The sequence below is a fragment of the Bos indicus genome, chromosome 2 (genome assembly GCF_029378745.1).
Source record: "Bos indicus isolate NIAB-ARS_2022 breed Sahiwal x Tharparkar chromosome 2, NIAB-ARS_B.indTharparkar_mat_pri_1.0, whole genome shotgun sequence".
NCBI lineage: Eukaryota > Metazoa > Chordata > Mammalia > Artiodactyla > Bovidae > Bos > Bos indicus.
In genome coordinates this window covers 99,405,105-99,423,184 of record NC_091761.1, presented here as the reverse complement: position 1 = coordinate 99,423,184, position 18,080 = coordinate 99,405,105, and the positions used below count along the sequence as shown (strand labels likewise).

At 40.3% G+C, this 18,080-nt stretch overlaps 1 protein-coding gene across 6 annotated transcripts in view; it reads left to right on the top strand.

Moving 5' to 3' along the window:
* ERBB4 (erb-b2 receptor tyrosine kinase 4) overlaps positions 1-18,080 on the top strand; it is a 1,281,057-nt gene that overhangs the window by 1,038,565 nt on the left and 224,412 nt on the right. For all 6 annotated transcript variants that reach the window (XM_070800265.1, XM_070800289.1, XM_070800279.1 and 3 more), the window contains 2 exons: positions 1,280-1,402; positions 5,137-5,235. In XM_070800265.1, coding sequence (XP_070656366.1) covers positions 1,280-1,402; positions 5,137-5,235 — 222 coding nt within the window. The remainder of the gene's footprint in view (positions 1-1,279; positions 1,403-5,136; positions 5,236-18,080) is intronic.

The window sequence follows — 18,080 nt, the reverse complement described above, 5'->3', positions numbered from 1 at the left end:
TCTCTGTGCGTTAGTCTCTTCCATGCCGTCTTCCTTCTTCTTGAGGCTGTGTCTAAACTGTTCCTGGTGACAGTGTCCTCCCCCATGTCTATCCATGTTTATTATCTCAAGACTAGTTTTAAAGTCTACCTCCTTTTAGGAAGCCAAAAAAGCAAACCTCATTCCCCCTTTGTTATTTTATTCCTCTTCATTCCATAGCATTCATTTATGATCTAGAATCAATTCATAGAATTTTAGAATTTTTAACCTGGAAGGTATTCTAGGGCCTTGTTGCTTAAAATGTGTTCAAGGAGCAACATCATAAAGAGGCATCTTCTAGAGTTCTATAAAAATGAAGATTTCAGCCCCAAATCCATACCTACTGAACCAAAATCTGCATTTTAACAAAACCCTCCAGTAATTTACACATACATGAAAAATTTAGAAACACTGTGTTTGTTTATTGACATTGTGCTAGCTTGTTTTTTCTTTTTTTATGTATCTGCCCTGACTTCCTTGGTAAAGATAGTAAATGCTTTAAAAAAAAAAAAAAGGTAGCTTTTTTAATTAAATTTTTTTTTATTTTTGTATTAAATTTCCTGAAATGAAAAAAAAAAAAAAAAAAAAAACTTTGATAGAGTACAGTTGAATAAGTAAAATCTCTGAACCTTAGCTGAAGTTGTCCAGAAGAAGGAACATGAAGTAGAATTAAAAGCCCCTTATTAGTCTCTGCTGCTGCTGCTACTAAGTCGCTTCAGTTGTGTCCGACTCTGTGCAACCCCATAGACGGCAGCCCACCAGGATCCCCTGTCCCTGGGATTCTCCGGGCAAGAACACTGGAGTGGGTTGCCATTTCCTTCTCCAATGCAGGAAAGTGAAAAGTGAAAGGGAAGTCACTCAGTCGTGTCTGACTCTTCGCGACCCCATGGACTGCAGCCCACCAGGCTCCTCCGTCCATAGGATTTTCCAGGCAAGAATACTGGAGTGGGGTGCCATTGCTTTCTCCATATTAGTCTCTAGATCTCTATAAAAAATGGGGAAAAAAACATCCCTTAGACTAGTAGACCTCAAGGTACATACTTGTTACTTGTGTTCACCCAGGTGAAGATCATCAAAAAAGAAAGAGTAGGGTTAGAGGAATGCTGAGTGATACATTTTATATACATATGGTTTGTTGATATAAAATAGGTTTGTGTGTGTTTTTTATGTGTGAGAAAGCAAACCAGACAGAGAGAGGAACACTGATTATTGGATTGAAAGTTGTATAACCTGTATTTTTTGTTTTTCTTTTGCTTTGTAGCTGGTAGAACCTTTAACTCCCAGTGGCACAGCGCCCAATCAAGCTCAACTTCGTATTTTGAAAGAAACTGAGCTCAAAAGAGTGAAAGTACTTGGCTCAGGTGCTTTTGGAACTGTTTATAAAGTAAGTAAAAAATAACGCATACCATCAGTTAGTTTCAGTTTGGTTTCATACTTGTTTTAAATAATAGCCAGAGTTATTGTTCTAGCCAATCTAATTTCCTTTTTAATATTCTGTGAGAAGAATCTTTATAGTATTGAGAAGTTGCTACACAAATGAATTCATTAATTTTTATTGACCAAGCTGGGTTTGAGACAGTCATGAAAAGGCAGGAAATACTGATGCAAAGCCCTCTCAGTCTCTTCTGAGCTCCTTTTGATATCATCTGCCTTTGGCAAATTTGTCCTTATTTCGGAATACCCAGATCCAACCCATTTACCTTTGCCCCTACACAGGGAGATATCCTAGACAGACTTAGGCAATGTGCTCTTCTTTCTTTGCTCTTCTCTTCTATTCTTTGCTCTTCTCTTCTATTCTTTGATCCTGTCAACTACAAATTGGCACTTGCCATGGACACTTGATATTTACCTCTACAAACATTAAATCATGTGCTGCTGATTTTCAGCATCCCCTGAAAGGAGTTTAGGGTGGAGAACAGAAATGAGGCATTCTGTGCTCAGGGAAAAATTGGCAGAACAGGTCTTCAGGTAGGTATTTTCAGGAGCCGATTTTATGAACCCAATTCTTACATCTCCTCATACGTAGAAAAGTACTAAAATGCTTCAGAGTGATGACTTACTCATGACTAGCAAAAGGCTTCATGAGACTAGCAGATATCTTCTGGAAACGTGCTCAATTGCATGTACTCTCTCTCCACCAAAATCACATAAATACTGACCTTCCCCCTCTTTGGAGTAGTTTGTTAGAGCTATTTGAGGTGCTGTATCCTGGGCTTCAGTCCTCATTTTGCCCCAAATAAAATTTAGTTGCACTTCTCACGTGCATTTTTTTAAATCAACAATCCAAAGACCTATCCATCAGGACCCTACTAGCCCATCTCTTCAGAACACACAGAAATACACTGATGTGTTAGTAAAACTAGTTTCTAAAGCACTTTTTTGCCTACCTTATAACATTTATAATTTAACAGATAATTTCCAGTTTTAATGTCTTCACCATTACATGCAAACTAAAAAAGTGACTTTGTAAAGTTCAGGTTAGATAGAAGGAGACGGTAACATCATGGGTTTTAAATAAGAGAGATATTTCTGGAAAGGGAGAGTTCAAATGAAGGCATTTGTATGTTTACTTATTTAACTTAATTACAAAACCAATTCAAAGGCCAAGCTCAAGGTTAATTGTGGTGAAATTTATTTTTAATTGTAAATAACAAGAATAAGAGACTCTGTTGGGATAATACTAAATCCTTTTTGTAATGTCCATTACTTCAATTACCAAAATTTGCTTTGACAAATTTCTTAAAGCGATATGCAAGCTTACATTTTAAAGAATATATCAGCTAAAATAGGTCAGATCTTAAGAATTTTGTATCTTAAAATGTTGTTTTTTTATATTAAAAGCAGAATTATTTACTGGAAGTTATTAATGATTGGAATATAAACCTTAATTTTCTCTCCTGAGTTTACCAAAAATAATCTCATCTCTTTAAAATAAAATTTTAATTCTATGGTCAAATGCAAATGTTTCTAAATCTCCTGTTCTGTGTATTTTGTTCAGTTAAATTTAAAATTATTAGCTGACTTGGTACTTTCTGGTCTTCAAAATCTTTGTATGTCCAGAGACACAAACTGTCTTATCTGTTTCTCTTAATTATATCACGTTAGAAAAATATGGACTTCCATTTTAAAAGTAACTCAATCTTGAAATGTACCTGGCATATAATCACCCTTATGTTTTTAAAGATGATATGGTCTGGAAATTGAATTTTATTGTAAATCATGAATACTGTATAACTCAAGACCAAATGTTGTCTAGTAACCTCGGCAGGGAAAAATATTAATTATTTTGACATTTAATAATAAAGCCTTATTAATAATGTTTTATTAGCAACACTTATTTGCCCATTGTCCAAGAGTGGTGTACACTTATTGAAATTACTTCTATTAAAAGCTTTTTGAAAGTTCCATAAGTATGTTTAAATTTTATTCCTATAGTGTGTATGGTTGACCTTAAGTTTTAATTAAAATTATTAGTTCTTACGAGGACATGCTATCTTAAACTATAAAGAATTATTCTTGACCACAGAAATGCAAATTTGCCTAGCCAATTACCAGTTAATTTTTCCATCTGCTTGGAGTAATGCTGTGCTTAAACATAAACTATTTGAACCAATATCATAGGTATCAACATAGTTGAATTTTGATCCCATGGGGCCTAGGAAATAATGACTATATGGCTATACTTATTTTGAAAGCAGTGAAAATTAATTTATAGTGAATTTATTTTCTTATTTTGAAAGTATACTTTAGATATATTTTCATATTGATTATGTATCTTTATAAGGTAACCGCTTCTCAGGTTACTTTATTGAGTAATGGTAAGCCTGTTCTCCACTTTAGTACCATCAACAAGAAATCAAGCCTTGGGCTTTTCCCCTCTATTTCTACATTAATAATTTTTTTTAATTGTACCATAGAAAGCTTGGCCTATTATTTTGCATTTGACAGATGGATTTCCCTATTCACTATTAAATTCACTTCTAAAGGTTTAAGTCTTTTTTTTCTTTATTATTTTGACTTTTTAATAATTCCTATGTTTCTATCCTCTCTTATGTTATTACCACTTTGGGTAACATATATACATTTTAGCATAGAAGTACTACGTGAAAAAGTTTCAAAAATCTTTATAATTACAAGCAAATGATATTAAGAAAATCAAGAAGTGGAGCTGTTCGCTTCCTTTCATTTTAATATTAAAATTAAAAGATGTCCTTAGAAGATGTTTTTAATGTCAAGGCTAATAAATTAAAATTTGAGATATTTTTTTACATGTAGACTCATATCTGCTTCTGTGTGCCTTTGGAAGGATACACTTAAAAAATGTTCTTGTATATTTCATGCATTCCTATGTTATCAGGATCATTGTCCTCAGTTAAATGGTGGAATTATTTACCCAGAAATGCTGTTATTTAAGATAACATTATACTTTAATCAAACTCTACCTATTTTATACTTTCCTACAATACATAGATGTTGTTCATATTGTATTTCTATAGGAAAAGAAAACTCGCAATGACTAATGTAAATATTTTATATTACTTTAGAAATAATAAAAATCCTTGGTACATACATAGTATTAAAGAATATAGACAAATTAATATGTGTTCAATACTCCTTAGTACTTGCCTTTTAAAACTAATTCTTAAAAAGTCACCTTAGAACATTAGTTCTTAAATCAATCTGAATTTTGATGCATGAGAATGTGCTTTTTTATCTTATTGTATTTTTAGTTGCAGAATAATTAGATAATATTAAAGCTGAGAAGAATCACTAACATTACATAGCCCAGTCTTCTAAATTGCAAATAAGACAATTGAAGTTCAAAAATCAGAACAGCCTTCTCAAAGTCATAAGAAATTGATGATATCATCCAAGTCAAATATTGTTTTATATATATTTCAATGATTTTTCCTTTCTTTTTTTTTTTAACTGTTTAAAGCTTTTTTTGTGTATACAAATGAATTTTATAATAGTGTAAACACCTTGAAAGCAGAATACATATATGATTCATTTTCTGGTAATGAAAGCACATAACTGGTTAAATCAAATTTTGTGTCTGATCTAAATGTTGTATCTGTGTTAATATAGATTTAATGTGAAATTTTTTTCTCCACAAAGGGTATTTGGGTCCCTGAAGGAGAAACAGTGAAGATTCCTGTGGCTATTAAGATTCTTAATGAAACAACTGGTCCCAAAGCCAATGTGGAATTTATGGATGTAAGTACAGACACCAGGCGATCACATTTTTATCCATTATTGACTACTTTTAAAATTAAAAAAAAAAGACTCCAACTTCAAACTGTCTTCTCTTGTAATGGCATAATGTTATAACTAAAGACTTGAACAAGGATCAAAAAACTTTTGCTTAAAAGACCAGAGAATAAATATTACAGCTTATTCCTGCAATGTGATCTTTGTGGCAACTACTCAGCTCTCTCCTTTTGGTAAATTATCAGCCATAGACAATTAAAAAAAATAGTGCAGGAATGAGTATGACTGTGTTCCAGTAAAACTTTATTTACACGAGCAAGCTGAAGGCCAGGTTTGGCCTGCAGACCAAATCCTGCTCTCAAGGGCCGTGTGTTTAAGCACTGTGCCAAACTGCATTTGAGAGTAGTGATGATGATTTGAAAAATTAACCAGACTGTTTTGTTTTATTGTTGTTATCATCTGTTTAGTTGAAAACATCAATCAAGATTAGTTTCGATAGTTGCCATTAAATTTAAATTAGGAACCTAGTAACTCAGATAATTGCTCATTGAAACTTAGTTTTTTCAATTCAAACTCTGAAGACAAGACCTCATAGGTAAAATGCTCCAACTATAGAATAGCTCACTGGTAGCTCAGCTGGTAAAGAATCTGTCTGCAATGTGGGAGATCCTGGTTCCATTCCTGGGTCAGAAAGATCTGCTGGAGAAGAGATAGTCTACCCACTCTAGTACTCTTGGGCTTCCCTGGTGGCTCAGACAGTAAAGAATCCGCCTGTAATGAAAGAGGCTTAGGTTCGATTCCTCAGTTGGGAAGATCCCCTGGAGAAGGGAACAGCTACCCACTCCAGTATTCTTTCCATGAGAATCCCCATGGACAGAGGAGCCTGGCAGGCCCCAGTCTGACTTTCACTTTTTTCATAGAATAGTAAGAGAGTTCTGAAAAGTAAGTGTACTTTATAAGGTCAATCAGAACTTTGATTTCCCCTAGCAAAAATTCTAGATTGAACTGTTCAGCAAATTTCAGAAGGTACGACAGATGAGACTTGATATGTAGCATGCTGTTATTTTTTTACATTCAACACAAGGTATCTTGCCAGGGGTACTATCAAAGACCCATATGTATCCTTTCTCTAATTTTAGCATAATGTCTTCAGTAATAAGAATGATTTTGATTTTCAAATGACCTTTATATGAAAGTATATGCACTCTGATTTTTAAAAAGATGAATTGCTGTGCATTTCTACCCTTCTCTCTTGTAAGCTCTTTTGTTAAGTTTTGTAGGAGCTCATTTCATGGTGCTGGATAATTTGGGTATAATGCTATGACCATCTTATATAGGTCTACTTTTAATAACTTATTGGTTTTCGTATAATAGGGCTGATAATTTTAGTGAAACCAACCAGTTGCTCTGATTGATTGATGCTGATGCCAAAAGCTCTATTTATTATTGTTGATTGCCAAAAGCTCAAAGTGTTATTGTACCTTAGTCCTTAAGTTGTGTCCGACTCTTTTATGACTCCATGGACTATAGCCCACCAGGCTTCTCTATCCATGGTGTTTCCCAGGTAAGATTACTGGAATGGGTTGCTATTGCTTTCTCCAGGAGATAGTCCAGACTCAGGGATTGAACCTGAGTCTCATGTATTGGCAGGTGGGTTCTTTTCCACTAGGACCACCTGAGAAAGCCCCTGCTTGCCTGTACCAGTGCAAAATCGAATCTCCAAGACAGAGCTTGGGTGAAGTAGAAAAGAATAGCTTATTGCTTTGCAAGGCAGAGGGGAACAAAGCAGGTTTTCACTCTTGAAATTGGTTGTCCCAACCCTGGATGGTTTAGTGAGGAGTTTTATAGCAGTGGTTTAAGGGTAGAGTTGCTGATAAAATTAGGGTGTATGCTGGGCCTGCATTCCTTTAATAGGGCCTCAGTTGCTCTCTTGAAAGTTTTGAGTTCCTTTTATCTGGAATGAAGAATGCTACTCTTCCATTTGTTGGAGGTTTTAGTTCTTTTTTGAACTATGGTGTTGGAGAAAACTGTTGAGAGTCCCTTGAACTGCAAAGAGATGCAACCAGTCCATTCTAAAGGAAATCAGTCCTGAATATTCATTGGAAGGACTGATGCTGAAGCTGAAGCTCCAGTACTTTGGTCACCTGATGCGAAAAACTGACTCATTGGAAAAGTCCCTGATGTTGGGAAAGATTGAATGCAGGAGGAGAAGGGGATGACAGAGGATGAGATAGTTGGATGGCATCACCGACTCGATGGACATGAGTTTGAACAAGCTCTAGGAGTTGGTGATGGACAGGGAAGCATTGTGTGCTGCAGTCCATGGGGTTGCAAAGAATCAGACGGACTGAGTGACTGAACTTAGTTCTGTAAAGAGCTCAAAGATATTGTTATGTATATCTCTTGAGAGGAAACAGGGCCCTGCCCCAAGGCTACACTATTTTTTCTAGGCTGTTCCTCCCTTGTCTCTGCATCCCCTCCCTTCTCTGATTAGCAACTGTTTGAACCTCTCTTTTAGAACTCAGGCAAGGTTGTGGAGGCTGAGCAGAAAGGCTCCCAGGCCCAGGAGCCCCACAGGGTCCTGCTTAGTTTCAGCGCTGTGTCTTACCGATTGCTAAATATTTTAAAAATGATCTTTGTTGCATATCTACCAACACCTATCTAACATCTGTTGAATCCAGTAACTAAATATTCTTCCTTCTGCACTCTAAAAATTCTGACACTCTCTGCAGTTGATTCATATATTAATATGTAAAACTGAAGACTTTTTCAGCAATGTCACAGTATAAATTTGTGAAAGGAACTTTCAAAGTAAAAATGACAATGTGTAGAAACAGTGTAGGTTAATATGTAAAACTGGTATAGAAAGATCTTACTCAGTCTAGACTGCAGCCAAAGCTGAAATTCACAAGAATGCTAATAATCTCTGCTGGAGAATTGGATAGCCATTTTTGTCATATTTCCATGGAAACAGACTGGCAAAAAGGGGTTAAGAGGCTACAGAATAATCACCTAGGAAAGAAGCTCTGAAAACCTCATCATGATTTTGAATGATTATTTGAAAGCTCCTAACCCCATTCATTTTTTCTTTTCCCTCATCTGAAGTCTATTCCCATGGAAACAGAAGTAGGGATGGCAGCTTGAAGTCATAGATTTCTGCTGAAATTTAGATGAGGCTCTGATTGAGCCATGAAAGGAATCATTTTTCTAGATAGTTGATGGATCTGGTGACCAACAGACTCTAAATAGTCTGATCTTATTAAAAGTGGAAAAAAAAAAAAAAAAGAAATGAGGGAAAATATTTTGACTGCACTTTTCCTACCTGCTGAATAGTTGCTAGAAGATTAACAGATTGATGGACTGCTATTGGCAGAGTTTCAATAGATAGCAAGCATTTTCTCAACTTCTTTCATATCACTAGGAGAGCTTCACAATGATTAAAACACAGCTGAACTGGCAAAATTAACGGTGAATTAAGCATTTTTAGTAGACTGGTATAACTTTAATTCAAACACATAGCTACTGTTCGTACCTAAGTTTTTAGCTCATCTGTCATGTGTGTAGAACATTGTAAGTGCTTAAATAACATATCAATAAAAAGGTCTTTGTTAGCAAAACTGTTTGTAATTTGGACCTAAGAATTGAGCTGAAATTGCAAATATTCCCACACTTTTTAAGTTAAAAGTCATTTTTGGCATATGTCTTAGTTTAAGTTGTTCCAGAAGCAGAAGCTGACCGTGAGACAAGGATTTGAGTGAAAGTAGTTTATTTTGGAGGTGAGGGACTCATCAGTAAGGAGAAATGGAAATGAGAAAGGGGAATCAGTAAAACCAACTGCCATCATGAGTGACTGGAGTTTCTTTCCATTGGAGAGATTCTGGCAGCTCGTGTAGGACATATGCCTCAGAGTTACTCTCCTTAAAGTTCAAGGGAAGTGATGGAAGGACTCCAGCTGTCAGTCTTTGATTGAGGGATACTGGAAGAGAAACACATTTATTCATTTATTCTCCTGCATGCCCTACCTGCTGAATGTGGCAAAACAAGCTTCAGTAGCAACAGAAAGCCACTGGGCAAAGGAAGGCAGGAGAAAGTCAGTACAGCCCTATGGGAGAACGTTCCAAGGATAACTTGCAAACAAGAGTAAATGCGTCCATGCTACATATCTCTTTTGAAAACTGGTTCTGTAGATATGTATCGGTATATGTGTGTGAGTGTGTGCATGTGTGCCTATGCTTTATATCATTTTATAGGAGGAAAATAAAGTTTCTTTTGTAAAGAAACTGCGTACGTTTATGAATATGAAGTGTCGGGGGAGTTTGTAATTTCCTCAGTTCTGTCTCACCACAGCAAAAATTTGAAGTGAAGGATGAATCAGTGTTACATCTCAGTTTTATTAGGAAAAACAAAGGATAGTACACCCTTGAGGAGTAGGACAGGTGGACCCAAAAGTCAAGAGAAGAGAAGAGAGGCCTCAATTCTTCTAGTCTTCCCCTTTTATACATTTGTCTCCTCATCCCTGAGCCTGCCCTATGTAAATTGGGCTAGCCAAGAGGGCTGTTTGTTTTACCTGAGGTCCTTGGACCTTCCTTTGTTCTATTTTCACAGGCTTTTCCCTTCTTTGTCTTTTAGCCTCTGCTAAAAGACTAGCCTGCTCCCCTTAAGAGATAGGAGGCCCAGTTCTTTGGGAATAGGGGCATCAAGGTTTCTCTGGCTACTTTCTGCTGAACTGGGTTGGTGAGGGGCATGGGGCCTCCCCCTCTTGCTAGTCTCAAGCCTCAGAGTCCTTATAGCAGTGTCCGTCTAAGGGTGAGTGATATTTTCCCTGGTTGGCTATAGTTTTATATACATCCTTGTTGAACTGGTGCTGCATATTGTAGCTTGTTGACCTGGGCAGACACAAAATGGGTTAGACAGTTGATAATACATGGAGCACTCATAAGCAGCATCAATATGATGCTGATAACATCCTTGTGATAACAAGGATTAGTAGGCGCATTAGCCAACTCCAAATTTCCCCTCACCACGAGAAAGATCCCCCAAAGAGACTGCAGCTACCCCATGAACTCCCCAGCTTGTTCTTTGAGATCCTGTAGGGTCTGAATGTTTTTCTTAAGGACATGAGACTTTCTTTAACTTCAGTTCAGTTCAGTTCAGTTGCTCAGTCGTGTTCAACTCTTTGCGACCCCATGAACTGCAGCATGCCAGGCCTCCCTGTCCATCACCAACTCCCGGAGTTCACTCAAACTCATGTTGGAGGTATTTACCCAGAAACAACACATCTCATTCAAGATGGCTCAAGTTCCTCCTTTTTCAGGGATCAGGAGATCTATCTCCTGTCTATTTTGGAGTACAACCCCTGCCAAGCTATGTTGACTCTTTAGAGCTGAGAAATCTTATCCCCAGAAACTTAATTTTGGGGGTATTCGTTAGAATGGCACTCATTTGTAGTTCTGAATAGGTATCTGAGATCTCCTAGGGGCTCACAGCTGTATTGAGTGTCCTCTTCTGTTTTCTTCCATGGCTTGACTCAGGAGTAGTGAATACAGAAGTCATGTCCTGGTATCTTGACTGCTGTGGGAGTAAAAAGTATTACAGGGTAGGGGCCCTTCCATGTGGGCTGGAGTTGAGCCTTGGGGACCCACCTTTCCAGATGACTTTAATTAGGACTTGGGTCCCTGGAGCATATAGTGGTGGCTCTTTAGAATCTTTTGATCCTGGTTGACACCCCACAAGCATACATCCTGTTGGAATTGCCCAATGGCCATGGTATAAGACCAGAGAGTCTGAGCCTCTGGGTCTAGGAAGAGGTTGTTGACATAAACAAAAGGTCTCCCTATAGCATCTCATAAGGACTAAGACCAACCTGTTCCTTAGGGGCAATATGGGTGCAGAGGAGAGCTATTGGTAAAGCCTCCTTCCATCCCAGGGAGGTCTCCCAGGTTATCTTTTTTATTGCTGATTTTAAGAATTGGTTGACTCTTTCTACTTTTCCTGAAGACTGAGGCCTCCAGGCATGATGGAGATAATAAGTAATGCCCAATGCTTTAATGACCCCTTGGGTGACCTTAGAAGTAAATAATGTCCCATTGTCACTTTGTAATGATCTGGGTAGACCAAATCTTGGAATGATTTCATGGAGCAGTTTTTTTTTACTACCTCCTCAGCCTTCTCACTCCATGTGGGAAAGCTTCAATCCATCCTGTGAATGTATCTATCATGACTAATAGGTATTTATACCCTTGAGAAACTGGCATCTGGGTGAAGTCTATCTGCCAGTTTCTCCTGGGTAGGTCCCATGTCATTGGATGGGCTGGGCCAGCTGGGGTCCTCAAGCTCTTTGCGGGGTGTTTAATTGGCAAGTGGGACAAGAGGAGACCACTTGCCTCATAGTCATTTGGAGGCTTGTTCCTCTGAAGGACTTTTCTAGTAATCTTTGGAGGGCCTTTTCCCCAGATGAGTGGTGGCATGTAAGGAATTAACCAACTTCCATTGGAGGTTCCCAATGGGAGAAAAAGGAGTCCCTCCTTTTGGAACCACCCCATATGATCTTGAAAGCCATCACTCTTAGTTTTAAGGGTCTCACCTTCAAGATGTGAAGGAGTTTCTGGCAAACTAGTCTGTGGAACTAAGGTTCTTGTTAGGTCATTATTCTGTAATGCTGCTCTCTTAGCTGCCTGATCAGCTACTTGGTTCCCTGGTGCCACTTCGGTGCTCCCTTTTTGGTGTCCTTTATAGTGGGATACTGAAACCTCAGCGGGCAGATGAACTGCCTCCAAGAGCCTAAGGATTTGATCACCATATTTGAATGGTGACCCTCGGATGGTCAAGTGGCCTCTTTTTTTTCCAAATAGCAGCGTGTGCATGTAGCACCAGAAAGGCATATTTGTAGTCAGTGTAAACGGCCACTCTTTTTCCTTTTCCCAGCTCTAAAGCTCGAGTCAGGGCTATGAGCTCAGCTAATTGGACTGAGGTATCTGGTGGCAAAGGTTTAGCCTCTGTGGTCTCAAAATTGTAGACTACTGCATATCCAGCTCTTCTTTTTACATCCAATACAAAGCTTATTCCATCAGTGTACTAGATTTCCTCAGGATTGGTCAGAGGATCTTCTGACAATCTCTCTCAGGATTTTGTCCAGTTGTCCAAGGTTATAGGCAAGAGTGACAGGGGAGAGAGCCCTCAGGGGTAGTCAGGAGAGCAGCTGATTTAAGAGTCTCACAAGGGGATATAGTCAGGCCTGGATTTTCCATCAGCACTGCTTGATATCTGAGGATTTTTTGATCAGACACCCATAAATGGCCTCTCCCATTTAGGAGTTGTTTCACTTGGTGGCTGGTAAAAATAGTTTGTCCCCAAAAGAGAGTTTTAAAGCATCTTCTATCAGGATTACAACAGTTGCAAGATTTCAAAGGCAGGAAGGCCAGCCTTGGGTGGTTGGGTCAAGTTCTTGGATAAGTAAGCTACAGGCTGGGCTCAGGTCCCAACCTTGGAGTTAACAATCCCAAAGCTATTCCTTCTTTTCATGGACATAAAGTTGGAATGCTTTTTCTGGGTCTGGCATCCTCCAGGCAGGTGCTTGAGTTAAGGCTTGTTTTAGTGTAGTCTCTGCCTTCTTTTGAGGAGTTCCCCACATCAGTGGAATTGAATCATCCCATCCCTTCAAGCTTTCATATAAGGGCTGGGCAATTAGACCATAGTTGGATATACAGATTCTAATATGCCCAATTAGCCCCAGGAAAGCTCACAAAACTGGAGAATTCCTTGTACTCGATCAGAGGACAACTTCCTGGACCCATATATAATCTGAACTCCCAGATAAGTGACTTTTGTCTCGACCATCTATGCCTTAGCCCAGGAGACTTTATATCCCCTCTCTGCCAAAATGTTTAGAACCTGAATTGCATATTGTTGGGCATTTTTCTCATCTGGAGAGCAGATTTGTAGGTCATCTACATATTGTAATATTTTCCTATTAGGTCCCAGGTCCAGATCTAGGAGATCCTGGCTAAGAGCCTGCTTAAACAGGTTGGGGGTATCTCTGAACCCCTGAGGTAATACTGTCCAAATCATCTGTTGGTGTTTTTCTCCTGAAGCCTCCTATTCAAAGGCAAAAATTTGTTGGGATTCTTTAGCCAACGATATGCAAAAGAATCCATCTTTGAGATCCAAGACTGTAAACCACTTGGCACTGTGCAGGATTTCTCCCAAAATTACATAGAGATTGGATATTGTGGGATGGAGAAGGGCTATAGCTTCATTTATGATCTGAAGGTCTTGAACCATTCACCAGGTCCCATGGCTTTTTCTTTATAGGGAGGATTGGGGTGTTACATGGTGAATTTGTGGGGACCGTTAGCCCACAGGCATGGAATTTATTTATTAGAGGCTGTAGTCTTTCCTGAGCTTCTCTTCTGAGGGGATATCATTTCCAGTTTGGAAACTGAGTGGGATCTCAGAGGACAGTGATGACCTGTTCAGCATGGTGGGCTCATCCAGGAGTCCCCTGGGCCCACACCTGGGGGTTAATTTTGTCCTCCCATAGCTTTTGGTCCCTCCCTATTGGACAGAGTGTAATGGGTTCCTAAGTAGTAACAGAAGCTGTAGAGCTCTAGGGGCTGAAAAAGCTTCCCATCACAAGGGTGGTCCCCAGTTTAGTGAGTATATCTTTTCCCAATAAGGGAGTAGGACACTCAGGGACTGCCATAAACTGGTGGGAAAATAATTGTCCATCCCAGCAACTAAGTGCTTGGGTGAATCTTTTAGTAATTGTTTTTCCTTTAGCACCCAAAATGGTACAGGTTTGGAAGGAGAAGACTCCGGAGGAGGAGGTCAGGACAAAGTAGGTAGCCCCTGTGTCAACCAAGAAATTCTCGAATCTACCAAATTGCACCCTTGGCTCCAGTCCTGTGATGGCTATCTGTGGCAGGCAGGCTGGCTGGAGTGGGCCGCTTCAGTCCTGTTGAACCATCCTGAGGGAATGCTTGGCGCTTGACCTCGAAGCTCGTGGGTCCTGAGGGCAGAGTGCCACCCAATGTCCCAATTGATGGCATTTGTAACAAACCATTTTAGAAGACTTCTCAGGGTTTGGACACTCTTTGGCCCAATGTCCTGCCTGTCTACAGATTAGGCATTTGCCCTGTACCTTTTCCTTCAAATACTCAGGGTTTGCATAAGGCTTCCCTGGAGGGGCTTCCCTGGTGGCTCAGATGGTAAAACGTCTGCCTGCAATGCAGGAGACCCAGGTTCAATTCCTGGGTTGGGAAGATCCCCTGGAGAAGGAAATGGCAATCCACTCCAGCACTCTTGCCTGGAAAATCCCATGGACGGAGGAGCCTGATAGGCTACAGTCTATGGGGTCGCAAAGAGTCAGACACGACTGAGCGACTTCACTTCACTTCCCTGGAGGGCATGATTTATCTCTTTCCTTCTCTCCCTTTCCTGGGCCTTGGCCTCCCTCCCCTGTTCTCTGTTAAAGAAGGTATTGGTGGCTGTCTGGACCATCTCATTTAAAGAGGCAGCAGGGTCCTGCTTCTGGAGCTGTAACTTTATCCTGATGTCTGATGCACATTGGGACAGGAATTTGTCCTTTAAAATCACCTGTCCCTCAAAAGAGTCTAAGTCCAGATTGGTAAACTTTTGGAGGGCCTCTTTTAGACTTTCCAGAAAGCAACAGGATTCTCATTGGACTCCTGAATTATTGCTGAGATCGGGCATAGTTCCATGACTAATAGGCTTCCTTCTATTTCCATGGGTAGACTTCCTTAGGGGTGAGTCTTTCTGAAGCTTATCCTACTCAGTACTGTTGCAACCTGAGAGCCAGCTGTCCCTGGGTCAGGATGCAGATCCCCAGGCAAGTTGAGGCATGAGAGCCTCCTGGAGATTGAATCCCCAAGCAGGTCAAGGCATGTTGGCCTCTCAAGAATTGGGTCCCTGGGCAGGTTGAGGTATGTCGACCTCCTGGGACCCCTGGACTGGCAGACCCCTGAGCAAGCTGAAGCATGACATCCTTCCAAGGACCAGATCCCTGGGCAGGTAGAGGCAGGTCGGCTTTCTGGGACCCCTGGACTGGAGTTGGGTGTCCCCAAGGTCTCCAGCATGACCAGTGCTGGGTAGAATTAAGGGATTGTAATCTTAACTTATTGCTGATTTGTCCACCATGGATGGGAATAGATATCGTGATGTAAAGCTATCCAAGCCTGTGCCCTGAGACTGGGAACCTGGTGAATCAGCCCTAAGCCTTATCTTGTTACTGCTCTGAGGGAATGTAAGTCATTGATTTCCTCTCCTAGTCCTCCATAAGAGCAGTTTAGGGTGTATCCAGTGGTAAACATTTCATTGTCATAGATCTAACTTAGGTAATAGCAGAAGTAATGACAAAGCAGTGGGTTATCTGGTCCTGTAAGGGGCATTAAGAGTATTTTAATAAAAAGTGGGCTGGAGCAATGTTGCCTACAAGGGGGCAGGATCCTGATTGTAGGAGTTAGTAAGTGGCTTAAGAACAAATTAAGAGACCAGATGTTCCATTAAAGTGGAGTGGAGATTTGATCCAGGAGTATGTTTGTAACTTTAGAAGGGTGGCAGGGATTTGGGCCAAATGGCCTGCAGGGCTAACTCCCAAAGTGGCAAACATTATCCCTGGATGCCCAACTGCCCTTGAAGGGATGCCAGGAGATGGACTTCTAGCAGGCATTGTGTGCCTGTCACCTGGCTTACTGGGTTCACTGAGAGATGCTGTTGTTGCACATGTTGTCGAAAACATGGAAGATGAAGGCCTGGATATCTAGAGAGATTGGATATTATGCAGTATTTTCCCTTAGGACAGCTAATTTCTAGTTGTCCCTCCAGAAGATTGTAGAAGCAACATTGTGGGCCTGGACAGGGCTCAGGAAAAGAGCGTGAAACTGGAGGGAAGGGGGCAGGGCTTAAAAGAATGACAAAACCCAAGTGCATAACAGAAACCAATTAAAATCAAATGGGTCCAAGATGACAAGTCAAATTCAGTTAAACCCATTGATCCTCAATCTGCAAACTAAGCAACACACCAGAGGTGCCAGGACAGTTTCAAGGCACTGTCAAAATGAGGACAAACTGTCAAAATAATTGGGGAATGTCCAACATTCCGCAATTGGAATGATCCTCCCACTCGTTAGCATATGAAATCACCCAGTTGGGGTTGGGGTGGGGAACTAGCCACAGCACATCCATGGCCACTGCACTCTCCTCTGTGATGGCCCACACCCTGTGGAGTACGCTTCTCTCTGAATCTGAACAAATGCACATCTTACCTATCGCTGTGTCTCTCACTGATTTTTTGGAATGAGACATGCTTTATTAGGTCCTGAAGCCAGGCAGCATGGGTTTTGGCTGGGCTCAAGTCCCAGGAGAGAAGAGCTGAAGGATGGACGGGAGGTAAAAGCAGTGGGAAAAATGTGCTGAGAAATCCCCTTCATAATCTGCCAGAAAATCTACTAACTACCCGACCTGTGCTCACAGTTTTCATTGGTCTGATCCTTGGCATAAAGAAGATTAAGGACAGATGAACCCCCGCCCTCTTGGGCAACAGCTACTGGGTCCCAGCAGATAGTGGAGCTTTTGGGACACACTGAGGCGTAGCCCCTGCCAGAGTCCCTCAGCTGCACCCACTGCCGCTTGCCTGTTCGCAGGCGGGGGGTGGGAGGGGGGGCAGTTCGAAGAAACAAGAGATTGTAAAGGAATTAAGATTTTCTTAGCCATATATCCTTCCAGCTATAGGGTTGGAGACTTTCTACCCTAACTGGAGGTCTTCTGGAATCTGAGACTGAGCCACATGAGCTTTCTGCTGAGTTTGTTTTTTTTTTTTTTTGCTCTCCCGATTTCCAGCATACTGGGCTTCTTGTCACTTCCCCTGTGCTGGGTCTTCTTTGCATTCCATTTCCACCACCAGAGCTTTCACCGAGTTGGGCTTCTGCTGTGTTTGGCCTCCCAGACTCCTTTTTCCTATTCTACCTACCTAACATTAAGCATTAGACCTTTTTGCTGGGCTTCTCTGGTGGCTCAGTGGTCTAAAGAATCTGCCTGCCAATGTGGACGACACGGCTTAGATCCCTGGGTGGGGAAGATCACTTGGAGAAGGGAATAGAAACCCACTCTAGTATTCTTGCTTGGAAAATTCCATGGACAGAGGACCCTGGTGGCAGGCTACAGTCCATGGGGCTGCAGAGAGTCAGACAACTTAGTAACTAAACAACCGCAACAAGACTTTTGTGATGTCCTCCTTCTCTGCTACTTTACACTTAGGGTAGAATATTCTAGATTCAATAATTACTGCTACTAGGTTTATCAGATATAGCTGTGCCTTACTTGTTATGATAAATGACACACATGTGGCAACTTAACACTCAAAATTCATTGCAACTACTACTTCTGTTGATATCCGAGGGCAAAGGAAAGGCCTTTTATATTTCCTTAGAATTTTTACCATAGGCAAAAATAAGTAAGAAGCAATTTGTATTCTATTAAATAATACACTAAAAGCAAGAGGAGGATTTGGTCACAAGGTTGTTAGTCAGCTCACCTGAGTATGTCTAATGGATTTGTAATGATGGTAATAACACACTTCTAGTGAATGGCCAGTACATTCTTCATTCCCATAAAAGAAGATCATATTGAACATTAAGAAAATGACTCTAAAGGTCCACCTTCTTAAGAAGAATGCCTCCATTAATACACTCTCCTAGTTCTTGTTTTAAACAGCACCAGTTCATTGGGGATAGCACAGATATTTTTTGTTTTGTTTGTCTCTCTTTTAAAAAAAAATGCATTAAATGATGCATAACGTATACTTTTCAAATGATTCTAATGAGCAGGATCCCTGG